The 22,052-nt window shown below is 46.0% G+C and overlaps 4 protein-coding genes across 5 annotated transcripts; 2 read left to right on the top strand and 2 right to left on the bottom strand.

The window, feature by feature from the left end:
• Positions 1 to 647: 647 nt before the first annotated feature.
• LOC135644088 (protein NRT1/ PTR FAMILY 6.3-like) lies at positions 648 to 3,562 on the top strand. The gene is made up of 4 exons (XM_065161521.1): positions 648 to 855; positions 935 to 1,152; positions 1,240 to 1,814; positions 2,528 to 3,562. Exons 1-4 carry the CDS (start codon positions 735 to 737, stop codon positions 3,399 to 3,401), a joined length of 1,788 nt encoding a protein of 595 aa, XP_065017593.1. The 5' UTR covers positions 648 to 734; the 3' UTR covers positions 3,402 to 3,562.
• A 2,339-nt stretch (positions 3,563 to 5,901) lies between these two features.
• Positions 5,902 to 8,695, top strand: LOC135645563 (protein NRT1/ PTR FAMILY 6.3-like). Its single transcript, XM_065164063.1, has 5 exons — positions 5,902 to 6,068; positions 6,152 to 6,329; positions 6,432 to 6,471; positions 6,547 to 7,139; positions 7,757 to 8,695. The coding sequence occupies exons 1-5, from the start codon at positions 5,948 to 5,950 to the stop codon at positions 8,622 to 8,624; spliced, it is 1,800 nt and encodes a 599-aa protein (XP_065020135.1). The 5' UTR covers positions 5,902 to 5,947; the 3' UTR covers positions 8,625 to 8,695.
• A 175-nt stretch (positions 8,696 to 8,870) lies between these two features.
• On the bottom strand, positions 8,871 to 15,104 carry LOC103993276 (adenine phosphoribosyltransferase 4-like). Of its 2 annotated transcripts, XM_009413280.3 has the most exons (6): positions 13,729 to 15,069; positions 13,235 to 13,345; positions 11,366 to 11,458; positions 10,383 to 10,532; positions 9,700 to 9,758; positions 8,871 to 9,197 (listed from the first exon to the last, which is right to left on the bottom strand). In XM_009413280.3, the coding sequence occupies exons 1-6, from the start codon at positions 13,814 to 13,816 to the stop codon at positions 9,144 to 9,146; spliced, it is 555 nt and encodes a 184-aa protein (XP_009411555.1). In that variant the 5' UTR covers positions 13,817 to 15,069; the 3' UTR covers positions 8,871 to 9,143. The 2 variants fall into 2 exon arrangements, with proteins under 2 accessions (XP_009411555.1, XP_018686039.1); XM_018830494.2 differs by lacking the exon at positions 11,366 to 11,458 and having other exon boundaries at positions 13,729 to 15,104.
• Positions 15,105 to 18,994: 3,890 nt separating this feature from the next.
• On the bottom strand, positions 18,995 to 20,832 carry LOC103993275 (probable xyloglucan galactosyltransferase GT19). The gene has a single exon (XM_009413279.3). The coding sequence runs from the start codon at positions 20,539 to 20,541 to the stop codon at positions 19,129 to 19,131; it is 1,413 nt and encodes a 470-aa protein (XP_009411554.2). The 5' UTR covers positions 20,542 to 20,832; the 3' UTR covers positions 18,995 to 19,128.
• Between the last annotated feature and the right edge of the window lie 1,220 nt (positions 20,833 to 22,052).

A 22,052-nucleotide genomic window follows, 5' to 3' on the forward strand; every position in this document is an offset into this window, starting at 1 on the left:
TGAAAGTATAAGTGTATTTTTGTTCAAATTGAAAAAAAAATGATACCCTCGAAAGTACTGACTTAAGCATCGAAAGAGTTAACTCGGGAAGTCATCCTCGACCTTCCATTGGACCTTGTGCATGTAATGATTAGGAGAACATTGTGCTGACAAAAATATTAATAATTTGTGTAGATAAATTACGACAAAAACATCTGCCACCATGAACTAATTGTCATTAAGGGGTGACAAATTATGGCATATCACTGTTAAATTTAGTCAAAGTATATATTATATTTCTTTCCATTTATTTAGTATAAAATGATACAAAAATAGATGTGTATCAACATTCTAAAGTGATACAAAATTTTCATTTTAAAAAAATGACAAAGAAATATAAATTGAAAATTTTATTTTGAATGTTGAGATTGTAATCTTGGCTTTGTTTTAGTTCTAATAAAAGATGGATAATGATTCTTGTTATCTTTTAAGCCATATTTTAATGGACTGAGCAAAAATCTTCCATGCTCATTATATACTGAACATGAATTGTATGCTGTTTAGTCCCTTCAAAGATGAAGATGAAGTGAGGGCAATCATGCAGAGAATGATTTGGAGGCAGAAGACCAGAATGCCCTTCAAGTCTCCTATAAAGTGGCTACATTGGTCCTCCTTCCATTCCCATCCGCCACTTGCAGCCTTACCGCACCTTCTTCCTGTTGCCAGCATTTGGTACAAGCCTTAGAGGTGGGGAAATGGCCAGCTTACCTGAGACTGCCGGAGAGGGGAAGACCCTCCCCGACGCGTGGGACTTCAAGGGCCGCCCCGCCGTCAAGTCCCGAACCGGCGGCTGGTCTTGCGCTGCCACCATATTAGGTCCGGCACCACCCCGTTTCCCTTATTCTTCTTCTTGTTCTGAGACAGTAGAAGGGAAGGCTTAACTGAACTTGTACAGGGGTGGAGCTGTGCGAGAGATTGACGACGCTGGGCATTGCCGTGAACCTGGTGACGTACCTGACCGGTACCATGCACCTCGGCAGCGCCGCATCTGCCAACATCGTCACCAACTTCATGGGCACCTCCTTCATGCTCTGCCTCCTCGGTGGCTTCATCGCCGACACCTACCTCGGCCGGTACCTCACCATTGCCATCTTCACCGCTGTCCAAGCCTCTGTAAGCATTGCTCGGTATCGCTGTTTCGTTGTACCGCACTCTGTTGAAACCGATTTGTGCTGACTGAAAACTCGGTATGGATCGAAGGGGGTGACCATCTTAACCATATCGACGGCGGCGCCGGGGTTGAGGCCGCCGGCTTGCGACGGCTCCTACTCCGGTGGTTGTACGCGGGCGAGCGGTCTGCAGCTGGGGGTGCTCTACCTGGGACTCTACCTGACGGCCCTTGGGACGGGCGGGCTCAAGTCCAGCGTCTCTGGGTTCGGCTCCGACCAGTTCGACGAGACCGACGGAGCCGAGAAGAAGCAGATGACCAAGTTCTTCAGCTGGTTCTTCTTCTTCATAAGTCTCGGCTCGCTGATGGCGGTGACGGTGCTGGTCTACATCCAGGACAACCTCGGGCGCCCGTGGGGCTACGGCATCTGCGCCGTGGCCATCGTGTTCGGCCTGGTCGTGTTATTGTCGGGCACCAGAAGGTACCGTTTCAAGAGGCTGGTGGGGAGCCCTCTGACCCAGGTCGCCGTCGTCGTTGCCAGCGCGTGGCGGAAGAGGCGCCTCGCCTTGCCGGCGGACCCGTCCATGCTCTATGACCTCGACTCCAACGTAGGCGGGGCAGAGAACAACAAGAAGAAGCAGAAGTTGCTACACAGCAAGCAGTTCCGGTAACTCATTTCTCTTCCCATCTCTTTCCCCGTTCTTGCTTGAGCTAAACATCGATCGTATCAATCAGCCAGCTAAAGAATCCATGCAATGCTTAATCATTGATCATTGCCAACTCGTGATGGGGGATATTTATAGCTTGTGCTTTTCCCCAACTTCACCAATATAATACCCATCTGATGCACGAGTGCGTGCATCGGCTGTCAACGTTGCAACTCTTTCCACCCAACGCAGGGTGAAAAGGACTGTGAGTTAGAGGTCAACCGGTGAATCTTCTTGTAGAACAACTACAACCTTCACTGAGTTGGTGTAGAACATGCGAATGATGATGACCAGGATGACTGAGTTGGTAGATCGGTAGGTAGATGATACTTGTCCTGTCTTCTTTATTCTCTCTTTTATCGACTCTGTAGAACAGGGGAAGAGACAAGAGGATTTGAATCATGTTGAAAGATTGAGCTAGGCTGTGCATGCATGCTTTATGATCTTTACTTTCATTATGATAAGAAGTAGAGGAGAAAGTAGTACGAGACACGGCAATGATCAAGACATGATGAACTCTATAGAATCACTTCTTTACGTACTTGATTCAACAAAAGCCTGATGAAATCTTCATGATGCACATTAACCATTGTGATGGCTGCAAATTTCAATTGCTTTTAAGGAGAGTAGAAGGAAATCGATTAAAGTGGCTCTTCTTTCTCTGCCGTTTCAGTTTCTTGGACCGGGCGGCCATTGTGGAAGACGACGCTGCCACGGAACAGAGCAAGCGGCGGCTGTCCACCTTGACGGACGTGGAGGAGGTGAAGCAAGTGATCCGGATGCTCCCCACCTGGGCCACCACCATCATGTTCTGGACCGTCTACGCCCAGATGACCACCTTCTCCGTGTCACAGGCCACCACCATGGACCGCCGCATCGGCCCTTCCTTCGAGATTCCCGCCGGCTCCCTTACCGTCTTCTTCGTCGGTTCCATCCTCCTCACCGTCCCCGTCTACGACCGTCTCGTCGTCCCCGCCGCCCGCCGCGTCACCGGGAACCCACACGGCCTCACTCCCCTGCAGCGCATCGCCGTCGGTCTCGCACTCTCCATCCTCGCCATGTGCGCCGCCGCGCTCACCGAGCGCAAGCGCCTCGCCGCCGCCTGGACTGACCCGACCGACACCGCCGGCGTCGTGCCCCTCAGCGTCTTCTGGCTCATCCCCCAGTTCTTTCTGGTGGGGGCGGGCGAGGCGTTCACCTACATCGGTCAGCTGGACTTCTTCCTGAGGGAGTGCCCCAAGGGCATGAAGACCATGAGCACCGGGCTGTTCCTCAGCACGCTCTCGCTCGGCTTCTTCGTGAGCTCGGCACTGGTCACCATCGTTCACAAGGTGACCGGAGAGAGCGGCAAGGGGGCGTGGCTGCCAGACGACCTCAACAAAGGGAAGCTCTACGACTTCTACTGGCTCCTGGCGGTCCTGAGCACGTTGAACCTGGTAGTATTCGTGGTGGCGGCGGCAAGGGGTTACGTCTACAAGGAGAAAAGGACAGCCGACGACAGCGTCGACGGGGTGGAGCTGGAGGAGGAGGGCTGCTGCCATGCATGAGCTTGCAGATCTCGATCCTTTTTCCTTGTTTCAAGTAGAAGTCACCGTAGGATCACATTACCTCCATAACTACGAGTCGCTTTTGGTGTATCAGAAGGTCCACTGTGCAAAATGGACGTCCTTGCGAGAATGTCACAGTGAATTATATGATGTTTGTTTTACGACGCTATCTATTTCCTTTGTATACAATGTAATGGGCCGAAGGTCATCATCATGTCTAACTATGTTTTCCTCTAGCTTGACACCAAACATCTATGTTTATGTGAATCTTTCACCCTTCTGAAATACTACAAATACTCTTCTGCCAAGTTAAGCTCATCTACTTTTTTATGTGCACGTATGCATCTCAAAGAACAATACCTTCAATGTCAATGCGACAGTCCTCCTCCCGTTCTTCTCCAGGAGGTGTATCATGTTTTGCGTGTAACTTCCTGAGGTTCGGAGGACAAAAGCTTGACTTCCGTGAACCCTCCCCTGTGATCCCTGTGGGCTCACTTGGCATTGGGGATTCTACCACACAAAATCTAAAGCTGCACATAGATTGAGTAGCCTGTCACTTGTCGTATCTATTCATGTCTCTGTCGGGAAAATCTTGTCTGTAAAAGCTACGGCCTCTTGCTACTGTTGCTTACACTGTTCTCGTCTTCGTTTTCAAGGTTGGAATATGGTGTTTTTAATACTTTTCTTTCCTGTGATATCCTATTCCTGAGGTGACTGAATCACCTCAGAAATTTTTTCTGGGATTTTATGTACTTACTACATAAGATACGTGACAAGCCACTCCACCCAATGACAGTGTCCCGATTCTTATAGAACATTTACCGGGTTGGATGATCCAAAAGTTACTCTGTTTTCTGATAGAGAACATGTGCAGTCTTTGGTTCATTGTGCTTGTTTCAGTTCTTGTGAACTATGCCTCTCTTTAGATATGACTTTACCCTATTATCTATGAACCTTGTGGTTTATCATGCTATTGTAAGTAGCATGATTTGAATCATTCTGGAGGAACTTACCAAAAGATATATCACAATGAATGCTAAACTGGTGCTTGATTTATCTACCGAGTGAGAAGATAACTCATCATCATCCCTGTTGTTCAGTGCTGAACTATATTTGAAGTTATCGGATGTTCTCTTACTTACCTGATCGATTGATCACCAGAATTATAGGCTTGGAAGAAGGTTAATTTCCATGGCAAGGGGGAGATTGACATCCAAAGTAGGATTCATGGGCTACTGAAGTGGCTTTGATAGATATTGTTAGGATGAAGATGATGACAATTTATGAGGATTTTTTTGTGTGTAATTTCATTCAGTGGGTTCTTCAATAATGGTGGTTATAGCAATATTATCTTAACAATATAATCTGAGTGCATCATTACATCATTCTGGAGGAGCCACATTGGCTAGCTTTGCCAAAATCTTTTTGACTGTGTGCATTCTGTAACTATTAGGTTGTCTGGTAGGACATGACAGAATGGATATTGGCACTTAGTGACAAGATGGGGATGGCTTGTACTCTTAAAGAGTCAATTATTCACCAACTTGTTCATCTCTCTCTCTCTATATATATATATATAAATACACACAGAGATGAAGCTTCATTGATCGATATGGTGTTAACTTGTGACTATGGTTGTCCTTTCTTTTTCTTCGTTAGGTGGTAATGGAAGAAAGACATGCAAACAAGCTGTGGACTGTATCATCTTGGATTCTTCCTAGCCTCTCTCTCTCTCTCTCTCTCACGAGCATGAGGTCTTGCTTGAGGAAGTGAGAAAACGCGTACGTGCACCCTCTCAAGCGACTATGTCCAATGAATTGGACAGAGAGAGCCATCTATTTCATTTGTAAGACCAGAAGAGGAACCACTTGGGTGTTGTTGGCTAGTCCTTCTCTCTCCTCTCGTCCCTTCACCCACTGTTGGATAGCTTGGGGTGTGCGCCGACGAGCAACATCATGGAGCAAACAGACGAGTCAAGTACATGGAACGACCGCGCGAGTCATGAGCTCTTAACTCTTGTGGTAGACGGAGTTGCATGACACTGCCATGCCTTGGAGTTTATGTCGGCCGCCGTTGCCATCCTTCCCCGTCACCATATATTTCCTTTGTCTTAGAGTGTGGTCTTCAACAGCTAAAAGGATATGCAAACTGTTCTCCGCACTGTTAATCTTAGACTGCCGACTTCCTTAGATTCCGCCGTTTGCATGTTCCACAATATGATCCATAGATAGCATAAGCCATTGTAGCTGTGCATGGAGGAATCCTGAAAGCTTCAAGCAAGTCTTCTTTGGTGGTTTTCATGTTTCTTTGGTGCATTGTAGCAGCAGATTGTGATCTTGACTTGGAGTGATCGTAAAGGATGTCATCGTGACATTCCTTATACGCTCAAAGTGTATAGTTTTGCCATGGCATTAATTAATACCTTAATACATTAAGAATGTGCAAAGACCAAACTGCCCTTGTCACCTGCTTATAAGTTATGGTAAACCTCCTCTTCTTCTTTCTATCTACGCGTCTAAATCTTAAGCTAAGAATTCTAGCAGGACATGGCTGGCTTACCTGAGACTGGCAGAGAGGGAGAAACCCTCTCCGACGCATGGGACTTCAAGGGCCGCCCCGCTGTCAAGTCACAGACCGGCGGCTGGACTTGCGCCTCCATGATCTTAGGTCGGACTACAGTTATTCTTTTCCGTTGCCTGTCTCTGTTGAACTGGTAGTGACTTCACAGCACTGTGATGCACATGGGAAAGGGGTGGAGCTGTGCGAGAGGCTGACGACACTGGGCATCGCGGTGAACCTGGTGACGTACCTGACCGCCACCATGCACCTCGGCAGTGCCGCCTCCGCCAACGCTGTCACCAACTTCCTGGGAACTTCCTTCATGCTCTGCCTCCTCGGCGGCTTTGTCGCCGACACCTTCCTCGGCCGGTACCCTCGCTTCCCCATCTCCGTTCATCATGAACGGGTCGTGTAAGACTCGGTTTGTCGTCTTCATTCGCTTATTGATACTCTGTTTATCTATGTCTTCAGATACCTCACCATCGCCATCTTCACCGCCGTTCAAGCCTCTGTAAGCACTTTACATTCCCTCTCCGTGGGTTAGCTGCGATGTGTAGATTGCTACTGACTGAGATTTGTACTGAAGGGGGTAACTATCTTGACCATATCGACGGCTGCGCCGGGTCTGAGGCCGCCGGCGTGCGCTGATCCGTTGACCGGCGGTTGCGTGCGGGCGAACGGGACGCAAATGGGCGTGCTGTATCTGGGACTCTACCTGACGGCGCTCGGGACGGGCGGGCTCAAGTCGAGCGTGTCCGGCTTCGGGTCGGACCAGTTCGACGAGGGCGACGGAGCCGAGAAGAAGCAGATGCTGCGGTTCTTCAGCTGGTTCTTCTTCTTCATAAGCATCGGATCGCTGATGGCCGTGACCGTGCTGGTCTACATCCAGGACAACCTCGGCCGACGGTGGGGCTACGGCATCTGCGCCGTGGCAATCGTCCTCGGCCTGGCCGTGTTCTTGTCCGGCACCAGCAGGTACCGGTTTAAGAGGCTGGTGGGGAGCCCGCTAACCCAGATCGCCGCCGTCGTCACCGGCGCGTGGAGGAAGAGGGCCCTCGACTTGCCTGCGGACCCTTCCATGCTCCACGACATCGACGCCGCCGGAGGAGATTGCACCCCCGGCGAGAAGAGCAGCAAGAAGAAGAAGAAGCAGAAGCTGCCTCACACCAAAGAGTTCCGGTAACGCTTCCACCCTCCTTCCTCCAATGCATATATATATATGGTGACATGGCAGAAGCCAATTGGCTATACTCAAAGAAAATGTGACACACGTAGGTTGCTCATTGGTTCCATCCTTCACTCTTTCATGCAGTATGCACTAATTCTAAACTAAATCAATCTGACATCTTCAACGCATCAAACACTCGATCATTGCTTGTGAAGAACGCATGGCCTTTCATAGTACTGATTGGCTGTCCACCTTTCAATTCGTAATTCTAAACAGGCAAGTTTAGCCAATGTCAAGTGATGGCAATCGGAAAGTGAGAGAAAACCCAACCAATGTAAAAGGTAGAAGACGACAGAAAGCAAGAAAGAAATGCTTCCAAAACCTCTGAACCTAACAACAAGCATGCCTTTCTCCGGTTGAAGCAAGTTGTTTGACTCTCTCTCTCTCTCTCTCGTGGTCGTGCATGGACTGATGGCGTTGTCTCGTTGAGACGTGCGTTTCCTTGCACAGCCATGAACGAATGACAAGATCAGTTCTGCAAGCCAGTCAGCCTCCTAGTCTTCGTTCATTCTTGCAAGATCATGTTTCCTGTCCCTTTGACTGCTTCTTCCTGTCACTTAATTTCCAGCTTCTTGGACCGGGCGGCCGTCGTGGAAGGAGACACCGCTGTGGAGCAAAGCAAGTGGCGGCTCTCCACCTTGACGGACGTGGAGGAGGTGAAGCAAGTGATCCGGATGCTCCCCACCTGGGCCACCACCATCATGTTCTGGACCGTCTACGCCCAGATGACCACCTTCTCTGTGTCGCAGGCCACTACCATGGAGCGCCGCATCGGCTCCTCCTTCGAGATACCCGCTGGCTCCCTCACCGTCTTCTTCGTTGGCTCCATCCTCCTCACCGTCCCCGCCTACGACCGCCTCGTCGTCCCCGCCGCCCGCCGCCTCACTGGGAACCCCCACGGCCTCACTCCCCTGCAGCGCATCGCTGTCGGCCTCGCCCTCTCCATCCTCGCCATGTGCGCCGCCGCGCTCACCGAGCGCAAGCGCCTCGCCATCGCCAGGACCGACACGACCGCCGCCGCCGTGGTGCCCCTCAGCGTCTTCTGGCTCATCCCCCAGTTCTTCCTGGTGGGGGCGGGCGAGGCGTTCACCTACATCGGACAGCTGGACTTCTTCCTGAGGGAGTGCCCAAAGGGGATGAAGACCATGAGCACCGGGCTGTTCCTCAGCACGCTCTCGCTCGGCTTCTTCCTGAGCTCGGCGCTTGTCACCATCGTCCACCGGGTGACAGGGGAGAGCGGCAAGGGAGCGTGGCTGCCGGACGACCTCAACAAAGGGAAGCTCTATGACTTCTACTGGCTCCTGGCGGCGCTCAGCGTGGTGAACCTGGTGGTCTTCGTGGTTGCCGCGAGGAGCTACGTCTATAAGGAGAAGAGGACGGCGGACGACGGCACCCACGTGGTGGGGCTGGAGGACGAGGTCTGCTGCCATGCATGAGCAGAATGTGGCACTCTTTGCCTATGTACCATGAAAGAAGCTGTTCCAATAAGTAAATGGCTTTACTGCTCTGTCATGGTGTTCATCCACTCAAATTGAGTCATACCTTTGAGGAGGACCTTCTTAACTATCTAGGGCACATCCAAATTAAACCTAATCAACATTATTAAGTATGTCCTAATTTCATGGTAAAATGAAGAACACAATGTTCATCAATATATCATTTCTAAGAGCACACAGAATGAGTTGTAGATGACAAGTACTCCAAGGTTTGTATTGATGAAAAATGCATGACAGTTGATCACAATGAGTTTGAGAACAGGGAGATGACAAATGGTTATTCAAATAAAATGCAGTGTCCCAAAGCAAATTTGAGAAAAATGGGGAGCATAAGAAGGAAGCCAAGGCATGAACCAATTGAAGTTTACAGATCTGAGAAGAACAGAAGCCAGCTTCAACTTGTGATAATGGAGATAAAATCCTCTAATGTACACGAACTGATACGAAGAAGAAGGATCGTCAACGCGACTCCACCAGTACGTATAATGGCTTACCATTTAATTTTTCTCGACCCTGCACATGAATTCCGAATCACAAAATCAATCCAGTGATAGGTTATAGCCATTAGAATACAATCAACAGCCCTATGCTAGAATATAATTAACAAACCAGATCTAGCAACTTATTTTTTTTGGTGAACTGATACTAATTAAATACTATGCCAAACCATGTCACGTCTATCGGTTTAAACTTTTAGATCAACACATAAATGTCGTCTGTGGATAGTAACCGTGTAGGTCAGCCAGTGATTAATGGATTATTTCCACACAAGAAATATTAGTGACAGATCACATGGGTAAAAGATGTATGTTTCCTGTGCTTATGCTATTTATTATTGATATCGATCATAGATGTTGCTTTGGAATAAACAAATTATCTATAACCTGCTTTCTTCCTTGTTCTGAATCGATAAGCTTTAAGCTTGCAGCAAATTATATAATCATGAACTAGAACATCAACTTAAAGCAAGCATGAAAACAGATCCAGGATCAAGAGAATAAGGCATCTAACGCACCTTGAGTTCTGGAAGTTCAATAACACATGCACATTCAACCACCTCAGCCCCAGCACGCTCTGTGATTGAGATATATCAAAATTAGCAAAAAGAAGAAAAGGGCTAGTGTAGTGCAAAAGAAGAATTTGATTGTAGAAGTTAGACCAGGAAATGCAAATGCTGCAGCATTGGCAACTGTGATAAGATTTATCATATGACAATTTCTGATATATACATAGAACTTCGGCAAATGTATTTGTTTCGACATTTTCTGTCACATGGAGAATCATAGGTTAGAGCATTATCCGACATAGCATTTTAATTTTTCCAAGGTTTTGGCAAGTTGGCAAACTGATCTGAGGGAAGTAAATTCTGTTTAAGAAACTTTCCCTAACCAAGCACAAGGGATGGATATATCTTATTATTCATGGCCTCAGCATATCTTGCTTGGAAATAAAAGTCTAAGAAACTATCTGATCTTAAAGATAAGCACCAAGGATCTAGGTCGCATTAACATGCATTATGAATGTCCAACCTATCTTTGTGTTAACTATCAAGAAAGCAGCAAAGACAACATCATGTACAACATATTATCCACACCAAGTTTATGCTAGAACATGAACATCTAAAATGTGAAAGTATCAGATATATAATCATAAGTTTATACTAGAACAAACATATCATACACAACATATGACACGCACCAAGTAAATTCATGGCAGCACAAAGAGTTCCCCCAGTTGCTATCAGATCATCAACAACCAAAGCATGGTCACCAGGTTGGACTGCTCCGACATGCATTTCAAGACAATCAGTCCCATATTCCAGAACATACTTTTCTGAAATGACTTCACCTACACATTTTATAAGGAAGAACCTGTGTCAGTATATAAAAGACCATAATCTATTACATGGAGGAAAAGAAACTGAAGATAAATTCAAATCTGCTATCTATAAAGTGGAACCAAGTTAAATTCCAGTAATCCAATATGGGATTACAGGCATACGAAGACCATATTGCATCTCTCTACAAAATTGACTTTGAATAAGGATCTTTTGTATAACATGTACAACAATTATTTAACTAACATAAGTTCTAAATTAGGGTACACAGGTAGTTTTCTTAGCAAAATGTCATATTTATTTTGAATTAATTAAATTTCATTATTTTTTTCATATTCATCTGTATATATTTTTCATCTTTTATATTCTATTTAAATACAATTTAAAAAGTTAGATATTTTATATAATTTTAAGGTAAAAATAATATTATAGTAAAAATGTTATCTTCAGAATTTGATATATTTGTTCTCATATTTATATTATTTTTAATTCTTTTATAATTTTTAACTGTTTTGTTGAGTGACCCTAATCCCATTTATCTGATCTTACCACCTGTGTCAATACCAATAGTAACAATCGCATCTGATTCTATCGATACAAATTTTGTGACTACGCAAACAAGGCCCTACGGCATTTTACCTTTTTGTTCACTAGGATGCTTTAGTCACTCATTATTTAGTAATTTTCTATAATCTACATTTTACATGAAGACTATAGAAATAATTAGCTGTTTTTTTTAAGTGTCAAAATAAATAGAACCAAATATGATCAATGTAACTTGCCCATTATACTCAAGAGATCCTCCAACTAGATGAATCTTCATACTCAACAGAAAATGAAGTACCAGGTAACTTTCTTGGCTTCCTCAAGGGAACGAACTTTGCACCAATTGCCAAAGCAATCGGGGGACCGAATATAAAGCCTCTAGCCTCAATCCCTGTCACAAGGAAGGAGACTATCATAAAGATGTTTAAAATTGTGCATGGATTCCAGCATTATATCCAAAGAAGAAGCATCTACATCTGATAGAACATCGGAACATTAAAGCATAAAATGTAGAAGAGGAGAAGCAACAAAACATGAGGTTCACAATAATTATATATCTAGAACACTCACCTTTTCAATCTTCTATCCAATTTTAGGTAAGTATTTAAATGAGCAAAAGAATTATGTGATGAACAAGACAACAAAAGGTCAATTACAGAGATACAAGATCACAAACTTAGACAAGAGTGGAGTGGATTCCATAAGAATGAACATTTGGAAGTGCACAAACTCAGACAAAACACAATCTGATATTATATGCTTTTCCAATGGGCTTTGGTCTCCTTCTATCTCTCACACTCACAGTTAACAAGACATAAACCAGCTGATACTTGAACCGTACAGACTATGCTTTGCTGTTAAAGAAAATTCAGCGGACCCTCCTGCAAGGCAAGGAGGATAGCATCTGACAATAAACCTCGCGTTAACCACTATGTGAACTCTATTCTTCATTGTTGTGCCTCATGACATGTAATGCGATGAATGGTCAAAGTGATTGATGCTGACGTGGTGCCCTACTGTTGGCTCCATTGTAGATGGAATCTACTAATTAAAATTTTTGTCCTTCATTGGGTAGGGTCATGTCCTCAAGCACCTCGGAATCCTATTCAGTAGAATTAGATTATATCTTCCCACTGATATGCCATGCTTACTTTTCCAAGTGATGTAGTCATATAGTATAGTAAATTTAGATTAGGTACTCAGTTAGTGTAGCTAAAAGCGTATTCATCATTCAATAAAATACAACATCAAAGCATATTTCGGACTTAAAAGGGATCTTCAATTGAGAATTTGCTAGCGAGGATAAGGTTGTGTACATCGAACCTCTCAAAACTCAACATTAACAAATGCATCGGTTGCCTTTCAGGCTTTCACAACGTCAAAGCTGTGATACAACATCTGATCTAACCACTCCACATCCTATTATTTTCATAAATAATTACAAAATGGTAACAATCATTTTTCAAAACTGCATAGTGCACATGCAATATGTAGCCACAACTATGATTCGATTGAAATAACATTGCATAAATAAGAAAATATAAGATCAAGTTTAAACTACTGATAGGAACACACACACCAAATAAAAAAATTACAGGATGTTATTTGTGCTAATATAAAGTGCTAAATTAAAACTCTGTTTGGGATCAAATGAGTTCCAGAAAAGAAAACTTGTAAATCTGATTTCACCAAGACACAACAAATGCGCTAAGGGAACAAAAAATCTGTTCAACTCTCTGATCACAATCGTACCAACCAAATCCAAACAGTGAAGGTAAAGCACAGACAACAGAGAAACAGAATATAGAGGCCCCATCCAACAGTAGCAATTCTTTCACCAGTTTGCATCAAAACAGGGGACCAATGTCTGCATCAAACAGCCAGCTCCACGAACAGAGCTGGAAATGGAGACCAAAAGTGATGGCAGTCAGCTGATCACAAGGTGGTCCATGATAACATGGCCACTGAGACGGCAATGCAGTCACCAAAAAGCATACCCAAAGTTTCTCCATGAAGGAAGGGACCGACATTTTCACAAACAACTAGAGGCAACAAGAACTGGTAGCATCAAGGAAGAAATCCATGGCTAATTCTTAGCAACAAGTAAAGATCTGCATGTATGTTGACATTACGGAGCTAATGAAGACAGGGAGATCAAGAAAGTTACCAGCGACAACGGAGACATCCTTCCCGATGTACCGCTCCACGAACAAGTCCACCGTGTTCTTGAAGGCTTTCGGGTCGAGCAACAGGGTGGTGATGTCCTGGAACATGATTCCTACCATTTGTTGATGCATGATTTTAAACAAGGTCAAATCTCGGGCATCAAGATCCAATCTTTTTAAGGAAAAGAGCAGAAATAAGTAGAAAGGAATACGAGGCTGCAGAACGGGTTCAAGAAAGCAGAGGCATCGAGACTCCATCTTTATGAGCAAAAGAAGAGCGAGGAGTTTCCATTTTAGGGGGAAAAAGAAGACAATAGAGCGTGGGTTCAGAAAACATTTGAACAGATTCCATGTTTATGAAGAACAAGAAGAACAATCGATAAAGAAAATGGCGTGAGAGTGAGAGACAGAGAGAGAGAGAGAGAGCAATGAGGACGACCAGGGGGAGGAACGCCATGGCGGAAAACAGAAGCAGTCTTGGGAAGAAAGCAGGTACCTTTCTTGGGAAAGTCGGGGACGACGCGGATGGAAGCCGCTATCCCTCCAATGCGAGGGTCCTGCTCCCCATCCTTCCCACACGCCATTGCTCCCCACCACTGAGCTCTCCTCTTCTCCAGGGCAACCTCAGGTTTAAGAACCAAGAAAGAGAACTTGCAGACCTAAAGGAAGAGTAGACAGCTCTGTAGAGAATTATACACAGAGAGAGAGAAGCGGAAGTGGTGATGGATGCGTATGGGAAGGAGCGAGGGACAGAGGTTGGTGAAGTGCAGTGACGCGCGGCGCACGAGAAAAGAAGAGTCGCTTAAAAGCAGCAACGAGAGAGAGAGAGAGAGAGAGAGAGAGAGTCGGAGGGATTTGATTGGCCTTCCTCCCTCTCTCTCCTCGCTCGATAGGCCGCAACCGAGAGGGTATCACGAGGGAGATCTCCTCCTCCCTCCGTCTTCCTGCTCCCTCTTAGCCGTTTCAACTTTTGAAGCCGAAGGGTACTTCACCCGTTCCGCTGTACTCCCACTGACGCAGCTCCGAAGCGGTCCACTGCACTGCACGCCTCATGTGTGGCCATGGCGAGCGCTGTAGAAGATGCTCTCCTCCATCGCCTCTCTCTCTCCCCCCTGTCCAATCGCAGCTTATCGAGGTAGGCCCAATCAACATGCATCATTGTCGGATCACCTAATCACAACTTCGATCAGGTTGCGCGGGAGTCTTTCTTTAGTCTCGAACAGCATCTCCACATTGCTACCCAATGCTTGTTGCTGTCCAATCTTCCATGATCACCTTCAACTATGTCTAGCCATTGTCCTCTCTCTCTCTCTCTCTCTGTGCACAGAAGATCATTGATGAGCAGGAACAACGCCGAATCGTTTCGACCAGGGCGGATTCTGGGGGACGCCCCACCCTGCGACCCAATCATCCGCCCATGGCCGTGCCCTCATCAGTCGCCCGGGCCACTTGCCAAGCACCAGCACGACAACTTGCAGGAGCAGAGCAAGCGGGCGAAGGCCACCATTGAATTCTCTGGATTCGGCTCACCACCGAATCCTCCTCCGGTACTGCCTGTCCTCACCACCGACAAGACATTAGGATAAATGGCGCTGTCAGCTGCATCACCAACCCTGCTCGAAGAACACAGTTCTGCCAGATGATCGGCACAGCCAAATCATTGTCCGCAAACAATGCTCATCACATATGTCACTGCTCAGCTGCCACAGTCGACGTCCAGTTCATGGCATTAGACAACTGTGAAGGTGATGACGGATGCTTGGAAAGCTTCAGCTCTACGATGATCATAGTATAGACTCATCTAGCTCGACCTCCTACGGTTTCATCACCATAGTGCTGATCACAGTTTGGTTCCAACCCACATCGAATCATATTAGAACAGTAACAAAAGTAGCTCGATGGCTCGTTGGGACCAAACCATATCAAGAACCAATCCTCTATGATTCGATTATGATTCCTAAAATTCAGAAATCGAAATCGTCAACTTCAAAACCGGGAAATGATTTAGATGACGACAATGCTCTCTCATGCAATGGACTAAACATTATAGTTGTTATTTATATGGGGAATAGAATAAGATATCTCTTGAGACAGATTAAAGATTGAGTTAGGAGAAGCAGCATGATAAGGATAATAATAGATGGATATGGTCAACCCGACAAGCCCTGCACGTACACCGAAGCTTCTTTACAGGTTCGATCAGATGGGGAAGAAAACTAATGCAAACCTTAACCACTCTTGGCATCATCTACATAAAATAATGTTAAACCATTACTCAATGCAAGTATGAAAGAAACGAGGTAAAGCAACAGCAGATAGAAAGAAGGTATAGTTATAAAACCTAGATCATCTTTTCGATTCACGAATCAGATCATTTGTGATTTATAAGGTTTAAGATGCATTCAACCTTTTTCTTTAGAATTAAATATGATAGGACATATTTTGACACGACTTACATGACAATGAATGACAGCCACCTCGTCATTCATGGTGCACATGTACTAACAAAGTTCGGATATGAGAGCGACGGAAGTCATCCTCATGTCGCTTGGATCGAGGCGATACTGCCATACATGGCGCGGTGCCGTGCAGGTCAACTCGTGCCATGCAGAAAGCTTGGGTTGACCTCCTGAGTTATCATAGATCATTAATGAGCTTTGTACGACCGTTCCTCCGACAAACATGTATAAAAGTCAATCTTCTCTCAACTAATAAGGGGACACACCTCAAACACTTATATACCATCTTGAGCCGACTTAAACTTCGAATGAGTCGATCGAGAATTCCCCTCCTGACGTTAACCTTCCTTGGCAGGAAGAAGCGAAGGTTCGCCTCGGCTTGACCGATGAGGTGCTCCCTAACCCGACTTGGTTCTTCCGCCACATCACCGAATCCTCGTGAGGGCAACCTTGCACCTTCGGGACGAAACCAAATCATGTCGACTCCTCTGCCACGACGTTAAGTTTCATAACAAAAGACATTTAAAATAATTAAAGAATGAAAAAAAATATTTTTTAATAATTAAAACTTTCTAATCCTCTCAACATACTATTTACTCTTCTGTCATCGCTCTTTATTATATTAAAAATTTAATTTTTAATCAACTTTTTTTTTTTTTTTGAATGACACATCAATCAACCAATGATATGAACTTGATATTTAGTCTGATTCGATTATGAAAATTACCTTAGAAAACCCTTTACAAATTAATACAATTTTCTTCTTTTGATGTAGTCCTAATCACTAGTGATGGATATTAGAAATTGTGTTTATCGACCCTACGCAATATCGTAGCTAACATGTTAAACAATTGATACTGTCATACAAACGCTCGATCATGTGGTTTAATTCAATGTAAAGCGAAGAATTTTATCTATATAACAAAAATCATTGATTGGATTGAATACACAAAATTATTTTGTGTGTTTAGGTCACCAAAGTAATTGACATCCCTCTATGTGGGCATCTTAAATTGAGTGCATTGAATGGGTGGCCTCTTCTATCCTCCTCACACAAGTAGGTTGGTACAAATTTTGTATATGAAGAATCTATCTTGAAGCTACTAATCACTTTTAAGTTCTCATCCTTACAATTTATTTCTCAGTATTATATTAAAAGTAATATTGGTTATAACACTGAACATAATGTTCTTATGTAAGTTTAGTTTTCTTCTTAAAACCATAAATCTTTTAATTATATGCACTCATACTATCAACCAACTGTCTCATTCTTTTGCAAAAACATGAATTTTATGTACATTATTAATTAGCTAAAACATATGCATAGTTGTTGTTTTCTAACATCTAGTAATTAAGTATTATATTTCATCTCTTGGTGGCACTGAACAAAATGATTTAGTAGATAACAGAGACAGGTCATCTTTTGGTGGCACTATAATTTTAGCTATTTCTCATGATATCATGGAATCATAGAAACACTTCAATCAAGCAACTCAAACAATCATCATTCTAGTTGAAGAGTATATGTAGGCTGATAGGATACATTTTGGTAACTTGCCCTCCAACCACTAAACATAGCCGACAACATCCCGTTAGCATAATAAACTACGCCACCCAAATACAGCGCCGTCCCGCGAAGATCAGGATGGTGCTGATCAAGTACAGTGCTATCCTACGAAAGTCAAAACGACACCATCTAAGTACAACGCCATCCCGCGAAGATCGGGACGGCGCCGACCAAGTACAACACTACCCCGCGAAAGTCGGAACGACCCAAGTACAGCACCATCCCGCAAAGATCGGGACAATGTCGACCGAGTACCGAGCCATCTTGTGAAGGTCGGGACGACACCAAGTACAACACCGTCGTCCGACGCCATGGCAAGGAGAACACCCCACATAGCCTCCAGAAGTAAGCCGGCCGCCCGATGGGTCGACGGTAATGAATATGGCAGATACGATCGGTCCCCTAATGGAAGGATAAACACTCATTGTAGGACCGACAACAGGTGATCGGTTCTTGGCTTATTTTCCACCCAGTTCTAACAAAATATTCATAGGGGTTGAAGTCGAGAGCCCCCTTCCTGACCCCGACCTGTGTGTAGGGACCGGGGACACAGCAGGAGGTGGCCAGCCAAAGGAAGATTCCGAACCTAGAAGCCAGAGCCCGACCTCATAGGACGATGATCCCCCCGAGCGCCAACATGGATGATCTTATGTACCCGGGATTGAACCAAGCCGTGTTGACTGCTATGGACTATGCATCAGCTTTATGTTATTTCTGAAAGAATATTTTTTGTCATGCATAAAAGAAAAATGATAGAAGATGATAATGAGATAGCTAGCAACATGGCCCCAAGTATGTAAAAGTGAGATAATAATTGAATTAAATTAAGAGGGTTCGATAGATAGAATATTATTAACTTGAGTGTATGCATTTTAGATCTATGATTCGGACTCATCAAATTATGTGTCAATATCTCATCATGTTAGATGGTGATATGTTACATAAAATACAAGGATCCAAAATGCGCCTTAACTTCACATCTTCCTTATAGCATGAGACCCAGAATACATCAATGTACTTTGATCTTATGTATATAATTCCTTTCGAATCGAACACCATGCCATACTTAGTACTTAACTCAATCAGGTGATTAATTCATTAATTCATTAAATTAGGGATAGCAAACCCTTTTATAAACCAATTTCAACCTTCTATAAACGTTACAAAGGAAATTGAAGTTGATATCTTTGAAGAGCAACAAAGGATTCATCCAAAACAGTGGATAGTTTTGAGGCACTAAAACAGATTGGGACTGCTCATTCCTTCTAAGGCATCGAAAGAGACTGTGTTAAATGGACCTCACCATTCTTAAACGCTGTAAAAGATAATGCCACTTCTTATGGACTTCACAAGTGGCATATATTGACTTAGCTAACGACATGTTATCTTTTAGTTATCCAAATTAACTCCACACTCTTTTATATAACTAACTCTAATGTACGACATGATTGGTAGGTAAAGCTTGACGTGTCAGTAAATTGAGGTTTTTCACCCCAAATGGGTGTCGTTATATTTCATCAATATTACTGTAAATTTCACTAACTCGAAATGAAATTATATTTTTTATAAAAAAAATAAGTTAAAAAATATCATTAAAAATAATTAAAATCACCTTTTTTTTCCTCTCTATATAGTCATTTTAAAAATAATTAAAAAAAAATTCAGTTGGTTAGTGCATTTGAGGTAATGAAAATGTCTTTCAATTTTTTTTAAAAGGAAAAAAATAAAAATCACTGTAAAAAATGGTTTCAATCACTCCTATTCAGAAATCACTTTTTTGTTCAAGTAGTTGAAATCCGAATTCAATTCGTTTTGGTCAAAAAACCAAAAATTCCAAAATATAGAAAAGAGACGTATCTGGACCGTTCGATCAGCTATCAGACGGCTGCAGATGCTGCTGATGCTGCTCTTCCTCATCCTCACCGACCAGGACGAGCGGGTTCGTCCCCTGCTCCATCGCTTGCACCCGCCTTCGGATGCGCCGCAGGACCCCCTCGATGGCCAGATCGAACGCGTCCTTCCGCGCCCGCAGCGCAGTGGAGCTCCCGTGCCGGCGGTACATGACGGCCGGCGCCAGCTCCAGTACCGCATTCCTCATCCGCCGCACCCGCGCCCGGGGTATCGCTTCCAACACGTCGGCGATCCGCCGACCCCTGAATACCACCTCCTCCTTGGGTATTAGCACGGAGAATTCACTGTACCGGCGGCGTGGGAGGTGCCATCCGAACTGCCTCGCTGCCGACGCCTCCTCGAAGAACACCGGGATGCACCCGGCGAGGATGCCGTCGAAGGTGGACCGGCGCGTCGGAGTGTCGCCCGGCGGATGGAGGCAGAACCGGGCCCGGATCATGGGGCGCATGAAGCGACCGGGATCGTGGGCGCAGGCGCCCCTGGAGCAGTCGACGATGTCGCAGAGGTCGCGGCGGAGCTCACACTCGGCGCGGATGCTCGAGGCGATGTTGGGCCGACCGCTGCTGGAGGCAGCCCCGCCTGCGAAGAGCATGAGTGCGGGGCGACGAGAGCGGCGCGCGCGGGCGAGCCAGGCATTGAAGCGGCCGAGGGTGGCGGGGTGGAAGGAGGTCGGGGGCGGGACGGCGTGCTCCTGAAGAGGCCAGGCACGCGACTCGAGTGTTAGAGCAGAGAGGTTGTAGCACTCGGGGAGGCCGAGGAAGGCGGTGCCCCACACCGTGGTTTGGGCAGGGTCGTTGTCGAAGTCCCAGGCGGCGCCGGCCACGGCGAGGAAGTGGTCATGGCCGGCGCGGCGAGACCAGATCGCCGGGCGGTCGCGGCGGAGCCAATCGGCGAGGTCGCGGCCATGGAGGGCGGAGGAGTTCCATTGGTGGGGGGAATAGAGGAAGGGGAGGGCCGCAATGGCCGCATAGTAGGGGACAAAGACGGCATCGGCGGCGGCAGGGTCAGCGACGAGGCAGGGGTACTCAAGCATGCGGCGGTGGAAAAGGAGCTCCATGAAGAGGGGATCGGTGCGGTACCAGGAGTGGGAGCGGTTGTGGGTGCGAGGCCCCAATCCATGGTTGGCGATGAAGGGGAGGAGGCTCTTCTCTTGCTGCTCCCGGAGCTCGAAGAGGAGGGGGAAGTCGTCGCAAGTAGCGAGAAGGTCGGTGTTGAACCTGCTCGGCAGCTCGCGGATGTAGATCCAGCGGCCCTCGCACTCGGCCGCTGTCCCCGCCGCCCTGAAATCCCCCGAGAGGAGGAAGAGGAAGGCAAAGATGAAGGGAAGAGCCATGGAGGGGCAGGCGATGACGGACTTCTCGAGGGCGTTCATCAATTAGCCAGCGATCGGCATCGCCATAGCCATCGAGGTGATGGTGGATGGAGACTCGCCCTGACGCGGCTGGGGCCGGAAGGAACAGCAACTACGAAGAACAGAAAACAGAAATCGCTAATTAAGGAGGTTTGATCGAAGATTCCGAAGAGCTAAATAACAAACAAAGGTAGTGGAGGAGGCATGGCGTGGGCTGTCACGGCGCGTCGGTGGACTGCAGAACGGGAGACGAGTCTGCGGATGCCGCGTCGAACATAGTGGCCTTTTTGACTAAGAACGACTCGGGATGGGTTGTCGCTCGTGTGTTGGCATCACTGGAATCCTAAAACACCTTTAATAGCCGAAGTGCGGAATAGGGGCCCACCACGTCGCCATAAGATGATTAATCAGACGTCGGTGGCAAGAATAACGTCATTTCACCTTAGCTTCCTACCCACTTATGCCTGCTTTGCGGGGCCCGTACTTGCCCACAGTGGAAGACAGGTAAACGGAACGGGTGAAAGTCTGGCCGTTCGATCGATGTTGACGACCTTGTCCATCTTTAATCGGGCGATGTATATTGGATTCGGTCAAAGACGCACCCGATTCACATCGATGAGTCCAAGGTTGGTGCGTCACGTGACTCGTGTGCGTGACGGAATGACAACATCATGAGGCCCAATCCACATATCAGATGGGCTTATACTCACACCGACTGATGCTGTTATGTATCTGACTTGTTACAGGTGGACAATTTGGATGGAGCAGCAGCAGCAGTGCATGAACCGGCAAAATGTGAGGGAGTTTTAGTGGGAACAAAGGCCCTACAGTTATTCCTTTCAGCAGAGAAGACATCAGCAACGCCATAGTTGTGAGTCCAAATCCAGGAGAGAGATGGCTCAGCTGATTCCAGTCTCCTCAGGAAGCTCCCAAAATGAAGTGGATCGTGTTGTTTCAGACTTATGTCTTGGATTCTTGGGAGTTGGAGCTTCTCCTGAGACCGTAGAGGATGATGATGGGGTTCGGGGGACAACGTGCATGGAATATGAATCACCATCTCCATCAACCTTAGTGCAATCTCAAAAGTCATAGAACCCACTCATTACCCACAAGACCCCAAACCCCAAGAGATAACCACAAGGTTTCGAGGGAGAACTGTCCAAGAAAAAGAACTTAAGGGATCAAAGAAGACGAGGAGCAACGAAAGCTACGTGATGGATGCCATGAGTGGCATCTTTAACGCAGTTTTGGCACCTAGGGAAGAGAAGCTTGCTGAAAGCCCTGTGCGGCGAGTGGGGGGGGGGGGAAGGAAGTGGACACGGTGGATGGACGTGAAGGGAAAAGGACGGATAGCAATCCAACTCCCAGTATCCACACCAAGAACCCTATCTTTTCTGCCACCATGAGATGATCCCCGGGTCTTCTCATGTTCCTCTCTCCTATGCTCTCAGACTATTTACATTGACAGCGCCGACAAGCCTTCTTCACTCGTGGAGACTCAGAAACACTGAGCTTTACTTTATCTTTACGTT

The sequence above is a fragment of the Musa acuminata genome, chromosome BXJ3-8 (genome assembly GCF_036884655.1).
Source record: "Musa acuminata AAA Group cultivar baxijiao chromosome BXJ3-8, Cavendish_Baxijiao_AAA, whole genome shotgun sequence".
NCBI classification, from domain to species: domain Eukaryota; kingdom Viridiplantae; phylum Streptophyta; class Magnoliopsida; order Zingiberales; family Musaceae; genus Musa; species Musa acuminata.

Bases quoted from the DNA above. Each gene is read 5' to 3' on its own strand.
- LOC135644088 (XM_065161521.1), top strand. From the start codon at position 735: ATGGCCAGCTTACCTGAGACTGCCGGAGAGGGGAAGACCCTCCCCGAC. The intron at 856-934 runs GTCCGGCACCAC...GAACTTGTACAG, and splicing joins TTGCGCTGCCACCATATTAG to GGGTGGAGCTGTGCGAGAGA. The intron at 1,815-2,527 runs GTAACTCATTTC...CTGCCGTTTCAG, and splicing joins CTACACAGCAAGCAGTTCCG to TTTCTTGGACCGGGCGGCCA.
- LOC135645563 (XM_065164063.1), top strand. From the start codon at position 5,948: ATGGCTGGCTTACCTGAGACTGGCAGAGAGGGAGAAACCCTCTCCGAC. The intron at 6,069-6,151 runs GTCGGACTACAG...CACATGGGAAAG, and splicing joins TTGCGCCTCCATGATCTTAG to GGGTGGAGCTGTGCGAGAGG. The intron at 6,330-6,431 runs GTACCCTCGCTT...CTATGTCTTCAG, and splicing joins GCCGACACCTTCCTCGGCCG to ATACCTCACCATCGCCATCT.
- LOC103993276 (XM_009413280.3), bottom strand. From the start codon at position 13,816: ATGGCGTGTGGGAAGGATGGGGAGCAGGACCCTCGCATTGGAGGGATA. The intron at 9,759-10,382 runs GTGCGTGTCATA...TCTCAATCACAG, and splicing joins TGCTGCCATGAATTTACTTG to AGCGTGCTGGGGCTGAGGTG. The intron at 9,198-9,699 runs GTGCGTTAGATG...ATTCATGTGCAG, and splicing joins TTGAACTTCCAGAACTCAAG to GGTCGAGAAAAATTAAATGG.
- LOC103993275 (XM_009413279.3), bottom strand. From the start codon at position 20,541: ATGAACGCCCTCGAGAAGTCCGTCATCGCCTGCCCCTCCATGGCTCTT.